At 34.3% G+C, this 24,909-nt stretch overlaps 1 protein-coding gene across 1 annotated transcript in view; it reads left to right on the top strand.

The window, feature by feature from the left end:
• The window catches only part of Zdbf2 (zinc finger DBF-type containing 2), a 42,652-nt gene extending 18,821 nt beyond the window's left edge, over positions 1-23,831 (top strand). Inside the window, 5 exon segments of the mRNA XM_076865873.2 lie at positions 1,003-1,077; positions 1,079-1,105; positions 5,797-5,924; positions 12,060-14,998; positions 15,110-23,831. Coding sequence (XP_076721988.2) covers positions 1,003-1,077; positions 1,079-1,105; positions 5,797-5,924; positions 12,060-14,998; positions 15,110-19,266 — 7,326 coding nt within the window. The 3' untranslated portion in view covers positions 19,267-23,831.
• The last annotated feature ends 1,078 nt before the right edge of the window (positions 23,832-24,909 follow it).

Below are 24,909 nucleotides of genomic sequence, written 5' to 3'. Positions count from 1 at the left end.
TGCAGATGTAAAAATCCTCAACAGGGTTGTTGATAGTGTTCTTTTCTGTGATGTCTTTGTGTGATTTTTGTATGAGGTTAATAGCAACCTCCCAGAATGAATTGAGTAGTGTTCCCTTCTTTTTTTTTTTTTGTTGGAAGAATTTATAAAGTATTGTATATGGAGATTTTGAGATAAGTATTCTTGGTAATAGTAGCTACAGCTTTCTGACTAAGGTTGTTAACTTAGAACTGAGCCTCAAGTTTTTCTTTAGGGTCTGAGCAATAGAATTGCATCATAAAGTGGTCATATAATGACATTCTGGGTCTGCTAATGCTAAATGGTTACACCTTAGATGATAAGTTTATAATATACAAAAATTTGGCTGTGTGGTGGCATTTGTTTTGTTTAATTATCTAATAGTAATCACTTAATTTCCTACTAAGAAAAAAATTTCATTATTGTGGATTTGAACCCCTCTGCCCTTTTAAAAAGAAATGATTTTTAATGCTGATCATAAATATGAGGAGGCAGAAAATAAACCTCAAAGTTCTCTTTAGTATTTCTCTCATGATTGATAAAATTATATCATTACTTTAGTGGAAGATTGTTTTTTGAACCTTTGACAGTGGTATACCTTAATTCTTTAACTACAGGTTCTATTCAATAAGAATTTAGTGCAATTTTTTAACCTAATGTTTAAAATAATATTTTTCATTCATTTGGATACTCTTGCACTAAATTGACTTCAAAAAGATTCTGTTGATAACAGTCAGGGTAATTTGTATAAATTGTGAAAGCTTGGAAAAATATATGTTTCAAGGCTTTGGAAAACTAATAAGGCAGTGAAGAAATATGGGGCCTAAATCTAGTGGAGTATTCCATAGAAACAATGGAAGCCAAAAGAAAGAAAACAACTGCCAACCTAGAATTCTCTACTCAATAAGTATATCTTTTAAAAAAGTAAGGTGAAATAAAAAATATTTTCAGGAAACAAAAATTAAGGGAATTTGTCACCAGCAGACCCTCACTAAAGGAAAAACTAAAAGGAGTTCTTCAGGCAGAAGGAAAATGATTCCAGATGGAAGCTCAGAGATAACAGGAAGTAATGAAGAGCAATGGAAAGGTAAATATGTAGGCAATCTAAATTAATAATGTTTTGTGGGATTAACAACAATGCCATATAGGTTGGGAGGGCAGTAAATGGAGTTAATTTCTAAGGATCTTATATTGTTCGTGAAGAAGTAATTTTAGACTATGATAGGTCAGGGTTGTTTGTTTTAATTTGTTACTGTGAATAGACTATGACCATCAAATTAACAGAAAGGGAAAAATTGGACTAATAAAATCCAGTCCAAAAGAAGGCAAGAAAGAAGAGAAAAATATATATAGTATAGACACAAATAATAAAAATACTTTAAAGAGAAAAAGAATTTAAGGTGTTGGGACTAAGCTCAGTGGCAGAGCAAGTACATGCAAGTGCAAGGCCCTGGGTTTGATCATTGGCATTGGAATAAGGGAGAAGTAGGAAGAAAAAAAGAGAGAGAAAAGGAAAAAACAAGGCAAAAGAAAAGGATTCAAATCAAAGTATATCCAAGTAATATATCTTAAGTGAAAATGGATTTAATGCTTGAAATAAAACTATATTCAGGGTCTGGAGATATAGCCCAGTGGTAGAATGCTTGCCTAGCATGTATGAGGCCCTGGGTTTGATCCCTCCAGCATTATGAAAAGAAAAGAAAAAAAAAATCTATATTCAACATTTTATCAGAGGTCTGAAGAAATAAGGAAAGCAAAAGATACCAAAAATGATAAAGATTGGATAAGAAGTAGTAAAGCTATTATTTAGATGCAACATAACTGTGGATATAAAAAATCCAAAAGGTATCTAGATAAGCTATTAGAATTGATAAATGAGTTTATAAAGGATGTTGGATGTAGGTATTGTGATATGTGCCTGGTAGTCCAAGATACTTAGGAAGCTGAGGCAGGAGGATCACTTGAACCTAAGAGTTGGAGACCAACCTGGATATAGAGACACTGTGCTCAAAAGAAAAAAACAAAAACCAAAGCCAAAAAAAACCCAAAAAAAACAATTTTGCATTTTTTTTAAAGCATACACTACACAGAAAATGGGGTTTAAAGAAATCCTTTATAATAGCATCAAAGAACATGAACTCCTAGGGAGTAATAACAACAAAATATGCGTAAGATCTTTACATAAAATATCGAGAAATTTTCAAGTTCAAGGATTGGAAGAGTCATTGTTGTAAAAATGCCAATTCTTCCCATATTGTTATTTTTTTTATCCAATGAAATTCCAGTCAAAATCTCAGAAAAATATTTTTTAAATAAAAAGCTAATAAAATAATAATGAATAAAAATGATAATGAAAAAAAGCTAAGAACCAGGATAATCTTAATGAAGATCAAAATGAGAGGACATACTCTAGCAGATGTCAGTACTTATTAAACTATAGCCGTTGAGACAATACAGTCTTGGTGCAAAGTTATAAGGACCAGACATTGCAGAAATAGATGTATATGAATATTTGATATATGACAAAGGTGGCATTACAGAGCAATGAGGACAGGAATTCCTTTAGTAAATGATACTGGTGAAATTAGATATCTATAATAGGAAAAACATGAAAGTTTATTAATGAATCATCCTCTATACAAAAATGAATCCCAAATGGACTATAAATATAAATATTATACAAATACAATAAAGCTTCTAGAAACAGGAGAAACTCTTCATGACTTTGGAGTTAGGAAAGAGTTTTCTGGTCACAAAAAGCACTGAAAAATAAAAATTAACACACTGGCCTGCAACAAGATTAAGAAACTCAGGAAATTATTAAGAAAATGAAAAGGCAAGCCGCTGAGAGGAAGATGGTACTTGAAACATATAACTGAACAAAGAATTCATGTCCAGAATAAATAATGAATTTCCACAAGTTAATAAGAAAGAGACTGAACATCTATTTAAAAAACAGGAAGAGATTTGAACAAACCCATCATAAAAGGTGATATGCAAATGGCCAGTAAATATGAAAGCTATCATAAAAATTGCAGATTAAGAATACAGTGATATAAAATTGAACACTTTCCAGAATAGCTAAAATTTGAAAAGACAATACCAAGTGTTGGTGAGGAAGTAGAACAGTGCAAACTATGATACACTGCTGGTAGAATATAAGTTAGTACAGCTACTTTGGAAGACTAGCCTACAATGAATTCTAAAGCTGAACATATGCAAAATTTATGACCTAGAAGTTCCATTCCTAGTAACATACTCAATAAAAATATATGTGCATTGGCACTAAAAGCCATATCAGAAGGTTCTTTGTAACATTATTTGTACTAGCCAAGTGCTGGTAACAACACAAAAGTCTATCAAGGGCAGAATGGATAAATAAATTATGATTTATACAGTGGAATACAGATGTGAAAATAACCAAACCTCAGCTAACATGTAAGAATATCACAAATATAATATTGAGTAAGAGAAGCTGAATGCAAAAGAATAAATGTTGTATGACTCAATTTTTATGAATTTTAGTCCCTTTCAAAACTCCAATATTTCTGGGCAAGGTGGTGCATGCTTATAATTCCAGCTATTCTGGAGGCTGAGGCAGGAGGATTGCAAGTTCAGGCCAGCCTGGGCAACTTAGCGAGACCCTGTCTCAAAATTTTACAGAAGGTCTGGGGGCCAGCGCAATGGCACATACCTGTAATTCCAGCGGCTTGGGAGGCAGAAGCAGGAGAATCGCAAATTCAAAGTCAGCCTCAGCAATTTAGCATGGCCCTAAGCAAAACCCTGTCTCAAAATTTAAAATTTGAGAAAGGGCTGGGGATGTGGCTCAGTGTTAAGCACCCCTGGGTTCAATCCCTGCTACCAGGGTACTGGGGATGTAGCTCAGTGGTAGAACGCTTGCCCTGAGTTCATTCCCCAGTACTGGGGGGAACAATTATAGTATTAAAAATCAGGACAGTAGTTACTTTTGGGGAGGTGGGAAGGAATATTAGATTGCTATGGGACATTAGAGAAATTAATAGGTGCTTGCTAATTTTTCATAGATGGTTATGGATGTGTTTATTTTGTGATAATTGAACTTATGCATATAATTTTTGTATTTTATGTATGTTATATATCAATTTGAAAATTGTAAAGGAACCCTTCTGGGATATATAAAATGTGGTGGTTACTAGAATTTATGTAAATACAGTTTTCCATCGCTTTTTTTCTTTTCGTCTTGGCAGAGAGAGCACAGGGTTGGATTTTAATTGAATCTTTGTTCCCTCGTGCATGTGTTCCCTTTAACTACCAGTGGTGTAACTTTGATGATGAATACTGGACAGTGGGGAGTTTTGTAGTAGGAGGATTTCAAGATTGTCACATATGTATTTTTTTGGTGCTGGAGATCAAACTTAAGGCTTTGTGCATGCTAGGCAAATATTCTACCACAGAGCTATACCCATAGCCCCAAGACTGTCATGATTTTCGATTCTTACTGGAGCTTAAGTAGTAGGACTAGAGAAACCCTCTGAAGTCAACATGGAAGAAATGATTCCAAGAGTTGTTAACAGTGGTCAGGAGGTATCAATCTGATTTTAAGTTCTTTTGGCACATTTACTATGTTGTGTAAAACATGATTTCCTCCCAGTATTATTATAAACTTTAGTTGTTGACTCAAGTCCTGACCTTGCTACTTGCTAGGTATATACCTTTGGACAATTACTTTCTTTGTGCCCAGATTCTTTATGTCTAAAGGGAACACTTATTAGTCATACACTGAAAAATCAACAAGACTATTGCATAAACAAAATAACACTGTGTTTGGTACATCATATACTTTAGTCCACAAAATAATATTTGTGAAGGCAGAATCTTTCTGTGGACAAAAGAATTTAGTGTATTTATGCCAGTATTTACTTAAGGCAGAATTTTTTACCTCTGAAGTAAAAAGAAGATTTTTTTGTGAATTAATCTTTGTTCTTTTAAAATATAAGGATCCAGCTGGGATACAGTGGTGCATATCTGTAATCTCAGCAATTTGGGAGGCTGAGGCAGGAGGATCCCAAGTTCAATGCCGGCCTTAGCACCTTAGCAAGGCCCTAAGCAAATGGTGAGACCCTGTCTCAAAATAAAAAAATAAAAAGGGCTGGGGACTTAGCTCAGTGGTAAAGTCCCCCTGGGTTCAATCCATAGTACCAGTGAGATAAAAGGATCCAACCATGTTCTCTCTTTTAGCAGATTTTTATTATAAAAATAAGGATTTACAAGAAAAACTTAAAAATTATCCATAATTATACCACAAATATAAATGCTTCTAAGATTTTGGTGTATTTTCTTCCATTAACTTGTATATTCATTTAAAAACTGTAATTTGAGTTAAAACTGAACATGTGATATTTGCATTTCCCATTTTTTTGATATGTAACAATTCTCTATGTTATTACAGTTTGTATTATTTTAGATAGCTGTATAATTTTACATCTTAGGGCATATTGTAATTTAAGGATTTCATTGATGGACAAGAGTTTTCAGGTTTTTTTAATTACATAGTGTGATAAGCACTCTTTTGACATCTTATTCACATTTGAGATGATTTCCTTAGAATATATTTAGAGAAATGCAGTTATGGTATCCAAGGGAAAGATAGTTTAATGGTTTTTAGATTTGTATTTTAGAATTGCTCTACAGAGAGGATATCAGTTTATGTCTCTGCCAGGAATATATAATTGAATCCATCTTGTGAATTCTTACAAATGAATATTACTCATTTAAAAATACTCACTTTTTTCTTTATAGCATTTGTTCAGTGCTCAGCACAGAAGCTTGACCAGACAGAGTAGACGTCGGATATGTACCAGTAGTTTGATGGAACGTTTCTTGCAGGACGTACTGCGACATCACCCATATAATTATCAAGAGAACAGGTAAGGTAGCTCAGTGGAATAATAGTATCACATAGTTTTATGATACAGTAGTTGTCTCTGTTAATGCTACTACTACTGTTGTTATTATTATTATTTTGTGTGGTACTAGGGATCGAATGGGATTGAATGCAGGGGCTCTACCACTGAGCTGCACCTCCAGCCCTGTAGTGAAATTTTTTACTTAAGCCAAAAAAAAGTAAAAATTGCAAATGGACATCACTAGACAAAATTTCACTACAGGGCTAGGGTGCAGTTCAGTGGTACAGTGCTTACCTGGTATGCATCGGACCCTGGGTTCAATTCCCACCACTGCAAAAAGGTAACAAAAAATTTCCCTATAGGAGATAGGGACTATACTATGTTTTTTCCTAAATGTTTTTGGCCAACAAATAATTATATATCATTAAGTTTTTTATATGTGTCTCATAGGATTAAATAGGAATAAAAAGGTGAGCAAAAATAGTTCTTAAAAGATTAGTAGCAGAAATTATGTGATTTGTAGGGATGGAACTTTGAGACCATTATATTAAGTGAAAAAAGTCAGAATGTCAGAGGTTGTATTTTTTCTCATGTGTGAAAATTATAAAAAATGAAAATAAAGGTGGGGTGTGTTTCATGAAAATTAAAGGGAAATGAATAGAGGAAAACAACCCAGGGATGGGAGGATGGCTGGGAAAGGAGAAATGCTGGGGAATGATATTGATCAAATTATATTGCTGCATTGTGTGCAAGTATGAATATGTAACAACAGATTCCTCTAGTACTTACAACTGTAAGGCATCAATAAAAGATTTTGGGAAAAAAAGATTAGCAGCAGAAAACCTGGGTGACAGCAGAGTAAGAATAGTCAAAGTAAAAAACTAAGTCATTTCTACATTAATGGAACTGTTTGCTAACTCTGAGTAGAAGAGGTATCAAATAGAATTGTCTCCTTTTATGATCTTAACATTGATGGCTTGTCTTACATCAGTTTGTTTTGGCTGTTTTAATAAAAATAAATAGTTTGGTAACATTAAGAGTTAATGTCCTATGTTAAAGAAAAACATTGGTAGAAAGAAAAGAGGTTAAGCTGGATGTGGTGGTATAATCTGAGAAAGTCGGGAAATTGAGGCAAAAGGATTACAAATCCAAATGTAGCTTGGGCAATTTAAGCAGACTTTACCACAAAGTAAAAAAAAAAAAAAATAATAAGAGCTAGGAATGTAGCTCAGTGGTAGAGCCACCCAAGGTTCAATACCCAAGACAAAAAAAAAAAAAAAAAAAAAAAAGAAAAAGAAAATCAGATAAAATACTATAGTGATTTTTCAGCTCTAGTTGTAGAAGACATGGTAAGATAAATATTAGCACACCTACAAAATTAGCTGAGATGCACACCACTGGTAGAAAAAGTGATAAACTTCTGCTTTGCAAGACACTAACCTAGAAATGGTGAAAATATTTTAGTGGAGAATTTCTTCTTAAAATCTATTTTTTTTTTAAGCTGGTGGAAAGATAGACTATCTTGGGTCAAATGTGAGTGTTTCTAGTTTCCAACTCTCTATTTCTATGGTTTAAATTCCTAGAATTTGAACTTCGAGGTCAGATTATATGGACCTTAAAAAAGTCTTTATTTTTTTAACTTTTCACTGTGGAATAATTTCAGGCATACAGAAACATTACAAAACTGGTACAAGAAATTCTCATATTTACCCAGCTTCTTATTTTATGTATTGTTTATTCATATACTTTGCCCACTTTTCTCTTGTTTCTATACTTTGAATCTGCAAGCAGTATTTAAATATGGATGATAGTTCTTTTTTTGATAATAGTTCTTTGTATTTTAAATATGTTACTAGTATTTTCTTAGAATCTGTTGTTTGTCTTTTAACTGTACATGCTTTTATTCTTTCTTTCCCTATGGAAATGCAACTTTTTTTTTTCCTTTTTTCTGGTGCTGGAATAAAACCTATGGGTGTTCTACTACTGAGCTACATCCTTAGTCTATATTATTTTATTTTTGAGACAGAGTCTTAAGAAATTTCCAAGACTGGCCTCAAACTCGAAATCCTTCTGCCTCAGCCTCCTGAGTAGCTGGGATATAGGCGGGCATCACTACACTAGGCAGATTAAATATTTTAATATAATCAGGTCTAAGGAAAAATTTCCTTTGTGGTTTCTTTTATATATTTTTTCCTTCATGCCCTGGTTTCTTCTTTTAAATATTTTAAATAATCCTAGAATTTATTTTTATATGGGGTATGAGGCAGGACTTAAATCTTTTATAAATGTATTTCTAATTTATACTGATATAAAATGTCATCACACCTGTAATATCTAATTCCTGCATTTTGTTTTGTCTGTGTGTATGTGTGTGTACATATACATATTTGATCTCTTTTTTTTTTTTTTTTTTTTTGGAACTGGGGGTTGAACCCAGGGCTTTGTGACTGCAAGGCAAATGCTTTGCCACTGATCTATATCCCAGCCCACATATCTGATCTTGAATACCACTTTGTCCCTTCAAGTTTTCAAAATCCATGTAGGTATTACATTATTTGTTTTTATTTTATTATTTGTTTTTATTTTTTTTCTAAATTATAGAGTTTATTATATAGTTCTTTATTTTTTTTCTATCTTTCTAGAGACATTGTAGATTTCTTTATTAGTCTTTCAAAAATTAGCTCTAGCTTTCGTTTTTTTCTTATTTATTAGTTTTTCTTTTTTCTTAATTTATTTCACTTTTTTTTTTTTTTTTTTTGGTAGTGGGGATTAAACTCAGGGGCACTTAAACACTGAGCCACATCACCAGCCCCTTTTTTTGTACTTTATTTAGAGACAGGGTCTCACTGAGTTGCTTAGGGCCTTGTTAAGTTGTTGAAATTGGCAGTCCTCCTGCCTCGCCTCCAAGCTGCTGAGATTACAGGTGTGTGCCACTGCACCTGGCTCACTTTCCTTTTTACTAGAGTAGTTTGGTGTTCTTTTTCTATCTTCTTGAATTAGATGCTCAGTTAATTTGTGTTTAATAATTCTTTTATTATGCAGGAGGACTTAAAAGTACATTTTCATTTTGGCAATACCTCACAGCTTTTGATATATAATTGTTTTATTGATAGTTAAAAAAATCATTTTTAGCTCAATAGTTACATAAAAGCTTTACATGACTTTTTTACATACCTTTATGTAATTTTTTCTTTATTATCTTCAATGCTTAGATTTTTGGAGGGCTTTTTCTGGTATAGAGTTAAGTTATAAATAACTAGAAATATGGGTTATGATTTAGTTGAAAATTTTAATCCCACAAATATAGAAGCAAATCAAAAGATCTAGATAGCAGTTTCTAACCTTTTTGGGATTTTTATCAATTTTTTAAAGTTGTATGATTCTTCCTTCTCTCCCTCTTCTTCCTTTCCTGTTCTGTTCTAAAATTATATTTTGAGAGCAGTGATAGATGTGATAGTCCTTAAGAGAAATGAAGATAGTCTAGTGTCCTGAAAAACTAAGGTAAAAATTTTCATTGCTCTGTAATCTCATTGATTATTATTATTATTTTTTAAATATTTGTTTTAGAGTTCAAAAGTATGGAAAAAAATTTTTTGCCCCATCATATTATTTTGATGTCAGGGTTAACTGTTTCGTTTTTTAAATCCCAAATTAATATTAAATAAGATAATAATTTTATTCGGGAATGAAAATACTTTGTTAAAAAAAAGGACAGTTGTATGTTGTTGGTACATATGCCTATTAGGCAAACATGGCATTTTTCAAATTGTAAAATATTTAATAAAAGTTTTAGGATTTATTTTTTTACTTTCAGTTATTTCTGATTTTTGTAGACATATTGTGTGTTGCTGGGACTCTACAGATTATTTTTTAAAACAGCTTTAGATATATAGAAAAATCGAGAAGATATACAGAGTTCCTATAGTAGTCCCCTCATTTAGTTTCCTTAATGTTAAAGTCTCACATTAACCATGTACATTCTGATATTAATTAAAGTCACTGTTTGTTTAGTTTCCCTTAATTTTAACCTAAATTAAGTTTTCTAAACTAAGATTTTCTTGTTTTACCTCTTTTTCTCTTTGAGAATCTCATCTAGAATACTGCCTTACATTATTTTTTCATGTCTCCTTAAGCTCCTTTTGGCTGTTGTAGTTTAATCTTTTTTGTAGGTCTAGATATGATGACTACTTATCATTTTGAATTACAGGGATTTTCTGTAATACCTTCTGCCACTACTTGAATGCTCCTTGAAAGGCAGATCATCTTTCTTTGAATTTCCCTTAGTACTTAACATAGGATCTATCACATAGTAGAAAGTCTTTGGGAAATGGTTGTTTTATGACTGGATTTTTGCCTTTTTAAGAATTTAGAAGATGGCATAGGTCAGTTGCTTATACATATAAAAGAGTGATTACTAATATGTTCTGAGTCCTGATGCTAGTAAAAAAGATTCCTTGGCTGATTTTAGGTACAAAGTTTTAGGACTTTTAAAAAATAATTTAAATATTTGAATGGGAAATATGTATACATAGGCATAATTCAAAAGTGACTCTAAAGCCAGGTGTGGTGGCACATGCCTATAGTTGTAGCTACTTGAAAGGTAGAGGTAGGAAAATTGACCCCAGGGGTGAGAGACCAACCTGGGCAACATAACAAGACCCATCTCAAAAAAAAAGTTTTCCCTCCACAGGTAACAAGTAGATACCATTTTCGTATCTGCCCTCTCTAAACATATTCCAAGTGTATTGTCTCTCCTCTCCATTTTAGTGTTAGAATTATAATATTTAGTGTTCTAGGTAGACTTAACTTGCTTTTCACTAACAATGCTTATAGTGATTGATTTTTATTAGTACACATAAAGCTGCCTTTATTTTTAAAACTTACATTGTTTTAAGGCCAAATGTTCTCTCTGAAATGTGGATGCTAACACAACAAGGGGTCGGAGGGAAAAATAGAAATTCATTGGATTAGACAAAGGGAATGAAGGGAAGGGAGGGGAGATGAGAATAGGAAAGACAATAGAATGAATCAGACATAATTTTCTTATGTTTATATATGAATAAATGAGCAGTGAAATTCCACATCATGTTCAACCAAGAATGGGATCCTAATTAGAATAAGTTATGCTCCATGTATGTATGATATGTCCAAATACACTCTACTGTCATGCAATCTGAAAAGAACAAATCAAAAAATAAATTACAAAATTTTGAAAAAGGTGGATAGACTGGGTGTGGTGGCACATGCCTGTAATCCCAGCAGCTGGGGGGGGCTGAGGCAAGAGGATCTTGAGATCAAAGCCAGCCTCAGCAAAAGTGAGGCACTAAGCAACTCAGTGAGACCCTGTCTCTAAACAAAATAACAAAATAGGGCTGGGGATGTGGCTCAGTGGTTGAGTGCTCTTAGTTCAGTCCCTGGCAAACCTCCTCCCCCCAAAAGGTGGATCCGTTCGTTTGCTATTACCAGAAATTAAAATAAGGAGTGAATACTCATATATTCCTAATTAATTAAACACATGAGAAAACCAGTAGGGGAATTACTAGATCAGAGGGAGTATATACTTAAAATTTTAATTGACATTCCTACATTGCTCTTTGTAAAGGTTACCAGTCAGAAAAGGTTAACCAATAATCTGAAGTTACCTTATCTATATTCCTACCAACAGTGTATTGAAGTACCCTGGTCAAAACAATAATTTAATAATAGCTGACATTAGTGAATCCTTGCAAATGTGCCAGCTTTTTTCTTTTTAAATGCTCTTTACACATAATGGCTAATTTTCTCCTCAAAATGGTCTCATGAGAGAAAATAATATTATTCCATTTTTTAGAGGTGGAATCTGAGGCATATAAGGTTAAGTAACTTGTGTCAAGTTTTCTGCTATTTACTTCTCTAATAAATGACTAAAAAATGAGATGTGGTTTAATTTGCATTTCTTTCTTATGTGAGGGAGCCATTTTTGTTTATTAAATAGGTACTTCTTTTAAACAATTACTTCCCTGAAGCACATGCAATATACTGTTTAGTGTAATTGCCTTGATTCTTTGTCCTTTAAGAATTGCCTAGAGTAGAAAGAAAATAACATTTACTATTGCATTTTAAACAGATGTTAGAATATTTTTGTTTTTTTTTTCTCCTTTTTTTTTTCTTTTTTAGAGGAACACAAAATGAGATGTCTATGAATGCTGCATCACCTGAAGTGGTTCATTTGGAAGATTTCTTTTCTGAAGAATATGCTCAGGACACTCCTGAAACCATAGAAGAAGAAACACTCTCTGAGAGTTCTGATTCTGTTGAAGAGTTGACTTCTGAACCTAGTGATCAATCACAGGAGCCTGTAAGGGAGATATCAATTCGACCATCAGTTATTCAAAAACTGGAGAAGGGACAGCAGCAGTCCTTGGAGTTTGTTCCTAAAATTGAGAGTGGTGGTATGAAAAGAATAAATCCAGTAGATATTGGTCAAGCTACAAATAGTGGAAAAAATCCAGTACGTCCCCCAGTGATTTGTAATGCTCCTGCCAGTTGTTTACCTGAGAGGTCTTATGATAGGCCAGTTGCGACTACTACTGCTAGGTTACCACTAGCAGTCCACTTGGATTCAGTTAGCAAATGTGACCCAAACAAAGCTCACACACACCTTGAACAGCTAGACATGGTCTCTAGAAATCCTGTGCCATCAGCCCTTGTAGGAACTTCAGTTTCATATAAGAATCCTAAAGATTCAAATAGGAAACCTTTATGTGTAAATTCAGATAAGTTGGTTTTACAGAAAGAAGTAAAATCTCAGGGTGAATTGTCACCTGGCTTTAAATTCTGTGAACTTAAGGGTACTGAAAATTCTGTAAGAGTTAAATCTTCTTCCAGATTAGCATCTAACTTGGCAGGAAATCTGAACAAAACTGACAAGCCTTCTGATAGACGAGTCTTTGGAGATGCCATTCCAAAGCACCATGAGGAATTTCTTTCAAATATGGATTGTAGCCAAGAAGAAGAGCATTTGGTTTTTAAGAAGTCATCATTTTTGAAACAAAAGTTCTCACTGAGTTCTGAAGTGAAGTTTGATTGTGGTCCTCTTCAGTCAGCAGCAGATCAATCCCAAGAGGCTGTCCAAGACTTAAGCCTTTGGAAGGAAGAGCGAGTTGACCAAGAAGATGAGAACTATGAATCTAGAGGTTCTGAGATGAGTTTTGATTGTGGTTCCTCTTGTCATTCACTGACTGATCAATCTGAAATGTCTGATAGAGAAATAAACCTTTTAGAGGAAACACATGCTGATTTAACACATAAGAATAAGAAATCTTGTGTTTCTGAAAAAATTTCTGATCGCAATGATTCTCTTCAGGCAGTTACCAGGCAATCACAAGTGATTGTTAAAGAAGAAGGTCTTCAGAATACAGTGCGTATTAGCCTGGTTGACGAAAGCTATGATACTAGTGGTTCTGAAATGAATTCTGATTATGATGAAGACTTACCTCAGTCAGCTAAAAAGTACCGCCAACAGCCTGTGAAAGAAGTAGACCTTCCTCAGGAGGTTCACATTAGTTTGGTTGATAGGGACTATGGATGTACTAGCTCTGAATCAAGTGCTGATTCCATTTTCTCACTTGAGTCAGTGATTGATGAGTCCTCAGTGGTTGTTACAGAAAAACAAGTTTGGAAGAAGGCTCACGTTAGGTTGGTTGATGCAAGCTATGGATCCAGTTGTTCTGAATCAAGTTTTGATTGTGATGCTTCACCTCAGTCAGTAGTTGACCAACCTCAAATGACTGTCAAAGAAAAAAAACTGAAACACAGACACGTCCACCTAAAAAATAAGAAACGTAAACCCAGTCGTGCTAAAGCACATCTTGATTGTGGTGTTTCTCTTGAGACAGTGGCTGATGAACCCCAGAGGGCTGTTGAAGAAAAAAATCTTCTGAAAGCGAAGAATGCTGACCTTGTGGATATGAACTGTGAGTCTCATGGTCCTGAAATGGGTTTTCATGCTGATGCTCAATTAGTGGCTGATGAATCTCAAGTAGCAGTTAAAGAAGTAAACCCTCAGAAAGTAGATAATGACCTAGAGAATAATAAGAGTATTCCATCTAGCATTTCTTATCTAAGTTTCGATTCTCATGCTTTTTTTTATCAGTCAGCTAATGATCAACCTCAAGGGGCTTTGGGTGAAGTAAATCTTAAAGAGTTAAATGTCGACATGGAAGTTAAGAGCTATGGGTGCTCCAGTTCTGAGTTGACATTTGATTCCGATTCCCCTCTTCTGTCAGTTACTGAGCGGTCTCAGCTGGATGTTGAAAGAATAAAAGAAGATCACATTAACCTGGAAGATGAGAGCTGTGAGTCAAATAGTTCTGACATAACTTTTGATTCTGATATTCCTGATTGCTCAGTAGTTGACCAACCTGAAGTAGCTGTTGGTGAGGAGGAACCTGTTGATCTGGAAAATAAAAGTAATGAATCTTGTATTTCTGAAATAACTTTTGATTCTGATATTCCCCTTCATTCAGGAAATGATCATCCTGAAGTAGCTGTTAAAGAAGTAATCATTCAGGAAGAAGAATACGTACATTTAGAAAGGAAGAATGACAAACTCATTGATTCTGAAATAAATTTGGATTCTTATGCCCCTCTTCATTCAGTGACTAATCCTCCCGAAGTAGCTGATAAAAAGCTAAATCCTCAAAGAGAAGAGCAGGTACTCTTTAAAAATAAGGAAAATGAGCCTGCTGATTCTAAATTAAGTTTGGCTTATCATACCATTTTTCCTTCAATGACTGGACATTCTGAAGATCCCTTTAAAGACATAAACTTTGAGAAAGAAGTGCATGTACCCTTTGAAAATAAGACTAATGAATTAAGTGCTTCTGAAACAAGATTGGATTCTGATATCCCTCTTCAGTCAGTGATTCAGAAACCCACAGTAGTTGTTAAAAATATATGGCTTCAAAAAGAAAAGTATGCTGAATTCCAAGATAAAAATGCTGAACTTACTGATTCTGAAATAAATTCAGATTCTAATATTCCTCATTATCCTATGGCAGAACCTCAAGTAGCTGTTAAAAGAAAAGAGAAAAAGAAGCATATTGTAGAAAAGAGTCATTATCGTGGTGATTCTGAACTACTTTTCAGTTCTGAGATCCTTCCTCAGTCAATAGCTGAAAAACCTCAGTCAGCTATTTTGGGGAAGGATCATGTTAAGCCAGAAGGTCGAAGTACTGTACTTAAAGGATTTGGAATAAATGTGAATATTGATGCCTCTCTTCATTCAATCACTGACCAACCTCATCTGGCCCTTTTGAAGGAAAAACATGTTGAACTGAAAGATGAAAGTAGCAAACCTAGTACTTCTAAAATACATTTCAATCCTGTTGAGCCTCTTCAGACACTACCTAAACGTCCTGAAGTAATTAAGAGCACAAACCAATGGAAGGAAGAGACTATGCACCTGGAAAATAAGATTGATGAACCTAGTGGTTCAAAGGCAGTGCGTAATACTGATATCTCTCTTCAGTCTACAGCTAACCCACCTGAAGTAGCTATTAAACAAGTAAACCTTGCGAGTGAAGATCAAATGTATTTGGAAAGTAAGAATAGTCAATATAATTCTGAAAGAAGTTTGGATTCTGATTTCTCGGTTCAGGAAGTAGTCAGTCAACCTCAAATAACTACTTTAGAGCCAGAGCACTTTGAAGTAGAAGGCAAGCACAGTCAGTCTTGTGATTCTGAAGTAAGTTTTGATTCTGATGACTCTCTTCAATCAGTGACTGACCAGCTCGGGGAAACTGTTAAAGAAATAAGTCATTGGAAGGATGAAGACATTGACATGGAAGATAAAAGGGATGAAGCCAAGAGTTTTAAAACTATATATGATTCTGATGTACTTAAGCCAGCAGCTGACCAAACTGAAGAAGTAGTTCCAGGGATCAACCTTTGGAAAGAACATGTTGACTTGGGAGATAAAATTGTTAATCCTAGTGACAGAGTGACAGAAAAGAAAATAAATTTTGATTCTGACAAAACTCTTCAGTCTGTGACTAAAATTCAAGAGCCTGCTAAAGAAATAAATCTTTCAAGAGAAGGACATGTTTGTCTGGATGATAAGGGCTATGAACCTTGTGGTTCTAGAATAATTTATGTTTCAAATATCCCCTTTCAATCAGTGATTCAGGGACCACAAATTTTGGAAGAGAGGCCTGCTAATTTGGAAGTTAAGAACAGTGATCCTTGTGGTCCTGAAATACGTTTTGATTCCAGTGATTCTTGTCAGTCAGTGGCTGGCCAGTTGCAAAAATCTATCACAGAAATCAATCTGAAGGAAGACCATATTTACCTGGAAGATAAGAGCTATAAACTGGTTGATTGTGAGGCATGTTATGATTCTGATGTTCCTGTTCAGTTTGTAGCAGATCAATCTCATGTGTCTGTCAAAGAAATAAACTTGCAAAAGGAGGATCAAAATGACCTAGAAGATAACAACTACACACCCTGTTGTTCTGAAATAAGATGTGATTCTGGTGTTCATCTGCAGTCAGAAGTTGACCCGTCTCAAGTGACCTACAAAGAAACAACCTTTCAGAAGAGAGAGCTGCTTGGCATGGAAGAAAAGTCCAGCGAACCAAGTGATTCTGAAATGATGTCTGATTCTGATGTTTCTTTTCAAATAGTAGTTAACTCATCATCCCAAACGTCAGATGGAGAATCAGATTCTCCACCAGTGGTGTTTGTGGATGTGATGGCCAGTGATAGTGATTGTGACCGTGAAGTAATATCTGATTCTAATGTTCCTCTTGAGTTAGTGACTGACCCACCTCCCATGACTATCCCAGAAACCAGCTGTATAAATACAGAGTCCATTGATGTTGGAAATAACTACTGTAACTACTGTGGTTCTCAACTAAGAAGTGTTTTGGAAGCCTCTTCTCACTCAGTGGCAAGCCAACCCAAGAAGTCTTTCAAAATAATAAACCGGAAGAATGACTACATTATTCTGGGAGACTCAACTTGTCAGTCTTGTGGTAATGAAATAGATTTTAGTGGTGATGCCTCTGATCAGTCCATGACTTACCAGTCACAAGGACCTGATAGGAGTATTGACTCAGAAGATAAGAGTTGTGAATATAATCGTACTGAAAGAAATTTTAATTTGGAAAGCAGTACTCAATCAGTGACTCATCAAGTACAGCAAACTGACAAGGAAGACAACCTTTGGAAAGATCAAAAAGATAAAAGCTGTGAGTCTAATGTTTCTGCAACGGGCTCTACTTCCTCTTCTACATCAGTGATCCGTCAAACGACAGTTAGAAAAAGTGCTTTAAAGTCAAAACGTAGAGATCAAGAAAGTTGTAAATCTTGTTTTGAGAGGGGTTTTCAGTGTGATCCCTCTCATCATTCTGACTCTAACCAACCTGGAGAAGCTGTTAAAAAACGCCCAGTTAAGAGGGTAACTTTTGACTTAGGAGAAAAGAGTCGTGATTCCCAATCAGGCTCTGCTCCCAAGACTGGTTCTGGAAGGAACCTGGGAAAAGACAAGGAGGTCATGGATGATCTTGATGCACCAGTTATTGAGGCCTTATCACAGATACTTCCTTCATCTCTGGGAAGAAAGTGGTCTCGATTAATAAGAGAAAATCACTCAAAAATTAATGCCCTTATGATGGATTTTAAGGAAGGTCATTTTCGCTGTTACTTTAATAATGAAGCTAAGACCCAAATCATTACTTTGTATAAAGAAAGACACATTGCCTGGCCTATCTTTAATCAGACCACTGCTTCAGTTCAAACTGTGTCAAGTTTTGAAGATATTGCAGGTGGATTTTCAGACATTGATGACTGTGTAGTAGCTGTAGAGAAACCAAACTGTCATTATCCTCTAGCAGAGAGGCTTCTTTCTAAACAGAATTTGTTTGTGGCTTCTCAGAGCCAGATAGAAAAAGTTAGCCATGGAACTCAAACCAGTTTTATAAGTTACCCATTGAAGAAAAGAAAAATAGTTAGACTAGAGGTAGAATCGCCAAAAAAAAAGTGTGTGCAGAGTGACGGAAAAGAGAAAAAAATCATCAAAATTGGGACAGTTGAATTGCCTGGATCACAAATTAAAGTTTTGGAGCCTGGACAACCCAAACCTGTAATTCGTATTCTTACTTCTATAAATATTAAACCGAAGGAAGATGAATCCTGTGACTCACCTAAAGCGAACCTTTGTGTTTGTGACAATGATCTACAGTTTCTGTGCAAATATAAACAGAGTAACCATAATTGCCCATCACTTCTGAAAATTGTAAATAATTTTCCATCAAACGTGGTAATATCAGAGTCTGACATATGTTGTAAATGTCACATTCATCATGAGAGTGACTTAAACTCTAGTGAGGGAGACAATGATGCTGTACAAAACCATGCTTCAATATCTCAAATGATAATACCAGCAAGATATGAATTGAGGTCACGTTGTAGGACCAGTGAATCTTCTACATTTCTAGAAACTTCAGAGGTTGTAAATGCTAGTGAGTTTCCAGAGGAAGGTAGTTTCCAGCTAACTCTTTTAAGTCGTGATGTTGCCAAAATCTCTCCAAAACCAGTTAAATATGAGTTTTTTGAAAGTAAAAGGAAAAAGAAAATTCAAAGAAAGAATGTTATGAGAAACCCAAGCTTTCCCAAAAAGGTGTTTAAAGCAGTTATTCTCCATCAGAATGCCAGAACAGCTTCAGAAAAATGGTCAGTTTGGATTCGGACCAAAGCAAATGACATAATTAGAAAATATATTTCAAAATACTCTGCTTTTCTGCGTCATAGGTACCAATCCAGGACCACTTTATTTAGAATGCATCTTAAGAAGAAAAAATCAGGTGCCAGTAGGCTAGAGGAGGTGGATAAATCAACTCAAACACTTTCGGACACCTCAGTTACACCAGCTGGTGCTAAAGAGAAGTTAAGGGCTATCGTGAGTCCTCTGAAGCAGCCTGCGCAGTGCACTTCCCGTGCTCTAGGAAGCCGTGCTGTGCGAAGCCGTGCTGTGCAAAGCCGTGCTTTACGAAGCCGTGCTGTTGGAAGCCGTGCTGTAGGAAGCCGTGCTGTAGGAAGCCGTGCTGTAGGAAGCCCTGCTGTAGGAAGCCCTGCTGTTGGAAGCCCTGCTGTTGGAAGCCCTGCTGTTGGAAGCCCTGCTGTTGGAAGCCCTGCTGTTGGAAGAAGGGCTGTAGGAAGAAGTGCTGTAGGAAGAAAGAAGGCTAAGAGAAGAAATCGCCGCAAAAAGAAAAGGCCTATACCTGTTAGAGAATATGATTTGAGAAGTTCGTGTTACATACCAGATTCTGATAGAATGGTGACTCGGCTTGCAAGCAAAATGAAAAGTAATGAGGTAAAATAGAAATTTTTGTGTTACGTCTAGTTGAGGATTCAGTACTTCAATTAAAATACATTTGGTACTTCAGTGCACATAGCTTTCCCAACTTTGGTGGGAAAACTAACCTTAAACTATTTTGCTATAGATATTATTTTTCAGAACTTTTATATTCATTTAAAATTAGTGTTTAGGGTCCTTTTTTTTTTTTTAAAGATTCAGAAGCAACCTTTGTCCAACATTTTCTGTAGAAGAGCTTCATCTTAATTTGTCATGATATAATTTAGTGCAGTATATAGAATTTTGTCCCTCAATTATGTCCTCCTTATTTATTTTTTTATGATCTTTCTTGTGCAAGAAAGTTGTAACACTAGGAGAATGAACATAAAAAACTTATTAATGCATCTTCTTTTAAAAAATTGAGACAAATGCATAAATACTTACATTCTATATCAGAGAAGCATTGTCAATACAGTATTCTAACTGGATAATTAGAAAGAAGGAACTATAATGAGTTATCTCAGCTTTTAAACAGGGTTGACTTAAACTATCACAAACAAAATATAATTTATCTTTCTCTTAAAAGCATTCCGGAGAATGAGATTCGATAATCTTCAGTTTTAAAAAGTGCCTGGTGATTTTATAGATACAATACAAATTCCTTCTACTTCATTTAAATTGGATCTGCAAGTCTGAAACTTTCCTCATTTGGATATGGACTCATAGTCTCCTCTTTAGCATTATTAGATCTTAAGGGGAAAAAATTTTACTAGCGTGATTAGGCTTTTTAACCACCTTTACTCCCTTTTACATAAAAGGTTGGTGGTTTGATATAAAAACTAGTTAATTTTATGGCCTATCCCTTTAAAATATCTTATACATTACTACCTGCCACTTTTAATAACTTGAACTGAAATTATTGGCTTGTTAATATTATTTGGGGAGGCCATTAATTATTGGCTTTAGTAAATTACTTAATATTTCAAAAAATTGAATAAAACTGGTAACCTAAATGGAGGCCCATTTTGCAAGTGAAAAACTAGTACATCAGTTTATCTTAAACTATCAAATCGATTATCCTACACTATCTAATTAGATAATTGATTTGATAGTTTATCTTTAACTGATTTTAATAGATTAAAAGATGTGAAGATACACAGCATAAGTCTAGGATACTTGAGTATATTCATATCCTTAAAATTCAGGAACATTGGTTAAGCTGGAACAGATGAATCCAGTTATCCTATTAAACCAAGATCCTGAATCTCTTTCAGTCATTGATGTTAAGGGGAAACATGATTTCACCTATATTGTGTAACTACTATATTTTATTGAAACTAGAGTCAGTGTTAAGATGTGTCTTGATTTCAGAGATTAAAAAATGTGTTACCTTAGAATTAATGAACTATAAATGTGGTTTTGTTTCAGGGGCCATTATTTAACCTGTGGGTGTGTTATGATGGTGTTTTGATGTAATTTCTTTACTTCTAAATTTAAAACATAATTATGTTGAAAAAAGTGGACAAATGTGGTGTATCTTTTAGTTGCAAAGCAACATATATAGCATTTCTTCAACCTTGCCTTGTTATATACAAACATTTTAATTTCCTTTCTTAAAATATCACTGTGGGCCTCTAGTTCACAGTCATCCTCCCAATTTAATTTAGAAAGAAAGTTCTGTCCTACTGATTAGGAAGTAAACAAACAGCCAATATGTGAAAATACTCAGATTGGGTACTGATGTTTTTTTTCCTTATGGAATAGACACTTCGCTCCCTTAGGGTACTATCAATAGACATTCTTTGAGTGTAAGTTTAAAAGCAAGAATTCATGTGGAAATAATGTACAACATAAATATGACAAATTGTATCTGTTGTGATTACATCATAGGGAGAGTCAAATGATCAAGAATAAAAGTTAAAAAAATGTTACTACCTTTCACACATTGGAAGCTAGTCTACCATTTTAAGGGACAAAAGTCAAAAGGTTTTTATTTAAAATATACATTACTAAAAGTATAAACACTACAACACTGATGATTTTGTTTAACATCTTGGAACTATTTACTATGTTTTTCTTATAACCATCATTATTTTAGGCAAGCTTGAAAACTTGATATTGTAAAAATTATTACTTGAGTTAAATTGGAAATGAATTGCTTTCAGAATTTGATAGGATACAAGATGTGCCCCTTTGTCTAAATAAATGTTGGCTTAATTTGCAGATTATATAAAACAATTGGTGATTTTGTGTAGTCATGAATGCATTATATTCTTTTCATAGTAAAGAGTCAAATTACAACCATAATGAATATTTTATCAATCTTGTCCTTTTTCAGTATCTTGCATAGATTTTTATTGTAATTGTCCTGAGTTATACAGTATGTGGACAATATTGTGTAATGTGTGTTTTTGCATTTGTGCATTTAAATTATTTATGTAACTAGGGCTCTGAGTAACACTTTTTTTTTGCTTAAAGAAAAGCTATATTTAAATATTCAAATAATTATATATTTCCATGTAAAACTAATGTGAAGACTAATGTATTTTTTATAATGCAATTTAAAGTGTAAACTTGTTTTTGAAGTTATCAAGATAAAATTTATTAAATATTGAAATTTGTGTCTACTCTCTCCTCATATTAGAAGCCTTTCTGGAAAAACTTAAAGAATCAGAGAACAATTAAAACAGAAGTACTTTTTATAAATGGTCTGAGAGTTATTAAATAAGAGATTATAAATGTTGATGCTGGTGAGAAAATAGTTAACCAAAGATACACAGTTTATATTCAAAATAGTGATTATTTCAAAGGATTAAAATTAAACAACCATTTATTTATCTGATAGAATGGTGGATTAGCAACTTTTCTCTCTGTTTACCTGTATTGAAAGTGCTCATGAATAGGATTGAGTTCAGGAGTCATTTTACATTTATTGTTTGACGCCTACTGGGAAGGGAAAAATTTAGTGCCTCCAATACCATAGCCTATATTATAAAAGACAATGTACATATGTCAGTGAGGTAGATGCTTTTGGCCCCAGTTAAAAAAAATTACTGTCTTAAGTCTTTCAGTAAAGACTTTCATGTGTAGAAAATACCGAAAAATCTTGTAATTGTGAAATTACATGCCAAAATGTCAACTTAAGAAGATGTAGGGAAGGAAAGGAGACTAGGTACAAGTCTCAGTATTTCCTTGTCCTTATCCTTATCCTAATATCCAGAATTACAAGATAATTTAGTATGTTTTCCTTTGCTCTTATTCCTTATATATGTGTATTTTAAAAGTTCTCCCAAAATATTTTAAGCTATTTATCTTAAGGAATAGGTCTAGGATTTTTTGTTACTGAATCTTTATTATACTTTCTTCTGTGTTTTTAATTTATTGTATTCATGTTGTGATAAATTTCTTCCTAGTTTTATTTATTTTAATACATTTTTAAATAAGCCTGGAAAGAAATTTATTTTCCAGAGCTGTGCATACATCTTGAGCCTTTCCTCAGTGCAGCTCATTGTTCTAAGCTTTACCTGTATTATCTCATTCTATCTTTAAAGAACCCTTATGAGATGCTATAATTATTACTATTAGATGAGAAAATCGAGATATAGTTTATAGGTAATCTCCCCTTAACATCCCCAGTTTTAGGCCACCACTATTCTAATTTCTGTCTTTATAGTTTTGCTTTTTCTGGACATTTCATATAAATGGAACCATATGTAGTCTTTTGTGTCTGCCTTCTTTCATTTACCATGATATTTTTGAGGCTCATCTGTGTTGTAGCATGTGTCTCTATTTTGTTTCTTTCTATTACTATTTAATATTAAGAGTTAGTTTTTAATGAAGCCAATAATGTCCTCCTGATAACAGTTATGATAAGTCCATTAGATATGAGGCTAGCTGTTCCCTTTATGCCTCTTAATATTTGTTATAATTGATTGATCACTAAATCCAAGTCCAGATTTGACAGTTGCTTTTTTTGAGTGATTTTTATCCTGCATTTCAATGCTCTATGCTTCTTTTACTGACCATTTGGTCATTTTTTTTCCCTGTGCTCAGTGAATTTGAATTTTCAGTGTCAATACATTACCCCATGTCCTCAATCCTTTCATGATGGATTGCTTACAGGTAACTGAAATTTGATAATCGTATCCAAGTTGCATATTCTAATCCACATATGCCACAGAACCAGAAAGTGTTCATGGTGTACTAGTTGTGGTGAACACTTTTTATTTTAAGTTACTCTCCTACATACTTACAATACATACCATCAAAATTAGGAAATCAACATTGATCTGATATAACCATCTACTCTACAGACCTTATTCAGATTTACAGATTGTCCCAAAATGTCCTCTGTAGGTCCTGGATTTGATTCAGGATTGAAAACTTCATGGTTCTTTAGTTTCTTTCAGTATGGAGCAGTTCTTTCAGCCTTTCTCTGTATTAATAGCATGGCATTTTGAAGATGAACTGGTTTCTTTGTGGAATATTCCTTGGTTTGAGTTTGTCTGATGTTTCTTTGTAATCTATGCGTTTTTGGGAATTCTGTGTTCTCAGTGTATCTTAACAGAAGCCATGTGATGTCAGTTTGAATAAATGTGGTGACAGAAGATATCCAGTGTCGGTTCTTATGTTAGGGGAAAAGCTTCTTATACTCCATTGAAATGGGGGCACACCTAGAGGTTATCCACAAATAAGACTTTATACAACCATTGTGACAGGTGTGACTGAGAATTATAATTTACATTTATCACCAAACCAATCATACACAAAACAATAGTTTATTCAAACATTTAACAATTATTATTTCTACCCCTTCTACAGGCCTGGCCCTATGGTGGGTACTGAAGATCCAAGCATCACCCAAACAGGACCTTAATTGCTCACCCTCATACACTGTTAGGAATGAAAGGAAATTTAAGTAGTGGTTAAGTGCTATTGTTTAGAAATGGTTTAATTTGGCCCCTAAAAGTTCATGTGATTGGAGGCTTGGTTCCCAGGGTGGTAATATTGGGAGGGTGGGGCCTTAGTGGGAGGTCCTTTGGTCACTGGGAGTATGAGATAGTTCTTGCTAGAGAGTATAAAGGAAGTAAGCTCAGCTTATCACACTTGTCTCTTCTCCCTTGTTGGAGAAGTAATCTTAATCTACACCCCTCTGCCATTGCTGTCTGACATGAGGTGATGCAGCTGTGGAGAGGCCCTCAATTGAGCCCGTGCTATGCCATTTGTACTGTGACCCTTCAAAATTGGAGCTAAAAAGACCTCTTTTCCTCATAAGTAGCCTGTATCTGGTTAACACAAACAAAAAGCTGACAACAGTAAGTCAGTGGAGTTGCAACATAATTGTGCCTTCAACACATCATTAATAGGGGCTGGGGTTGTGGCTCAGTGCTTCCCTTGAATGTGTGAGGCACTGGGTTGGATCCTCAGCAACACATAAAAATAAAGGTATTGTGTCCATCTATAACTAAAAACAGAAATTAAAAAAAAGATAGTTAATAAACTCATAGAACACTCATGGGATTCTGCTGTTCAGTACAGATAAATTCCTCAACTTTCCTGCATGGGAGACCCAGTGCAAAGTGTTTCTGAGCATCATCTGAAAAGATTGTATTATGAACAGTTTCTCCTGTATTGATTTTGGGCACCAGGATGAATTATTACATAGACTTA

Source organism: Callospermophilus lateralis, chromosome 9 (genome assembly GCF_048772815.1).
Source record: "Callospermophilus lateralis isolate mCalLat2 chromosome 9, mCalLat2.hap1, whole genome shotgun sequence".
Classification (NCBI taxonomy): domain Eukaryota; kingdom Metazoa; phylum Chordata; class Mammalia; order Rodentia; family Sciuridae; genus Callospermophilus; species Callospermophilus lateralis.
This window is presented reverse-complemented; position numbering and strand designations above follow the sequence as displayed.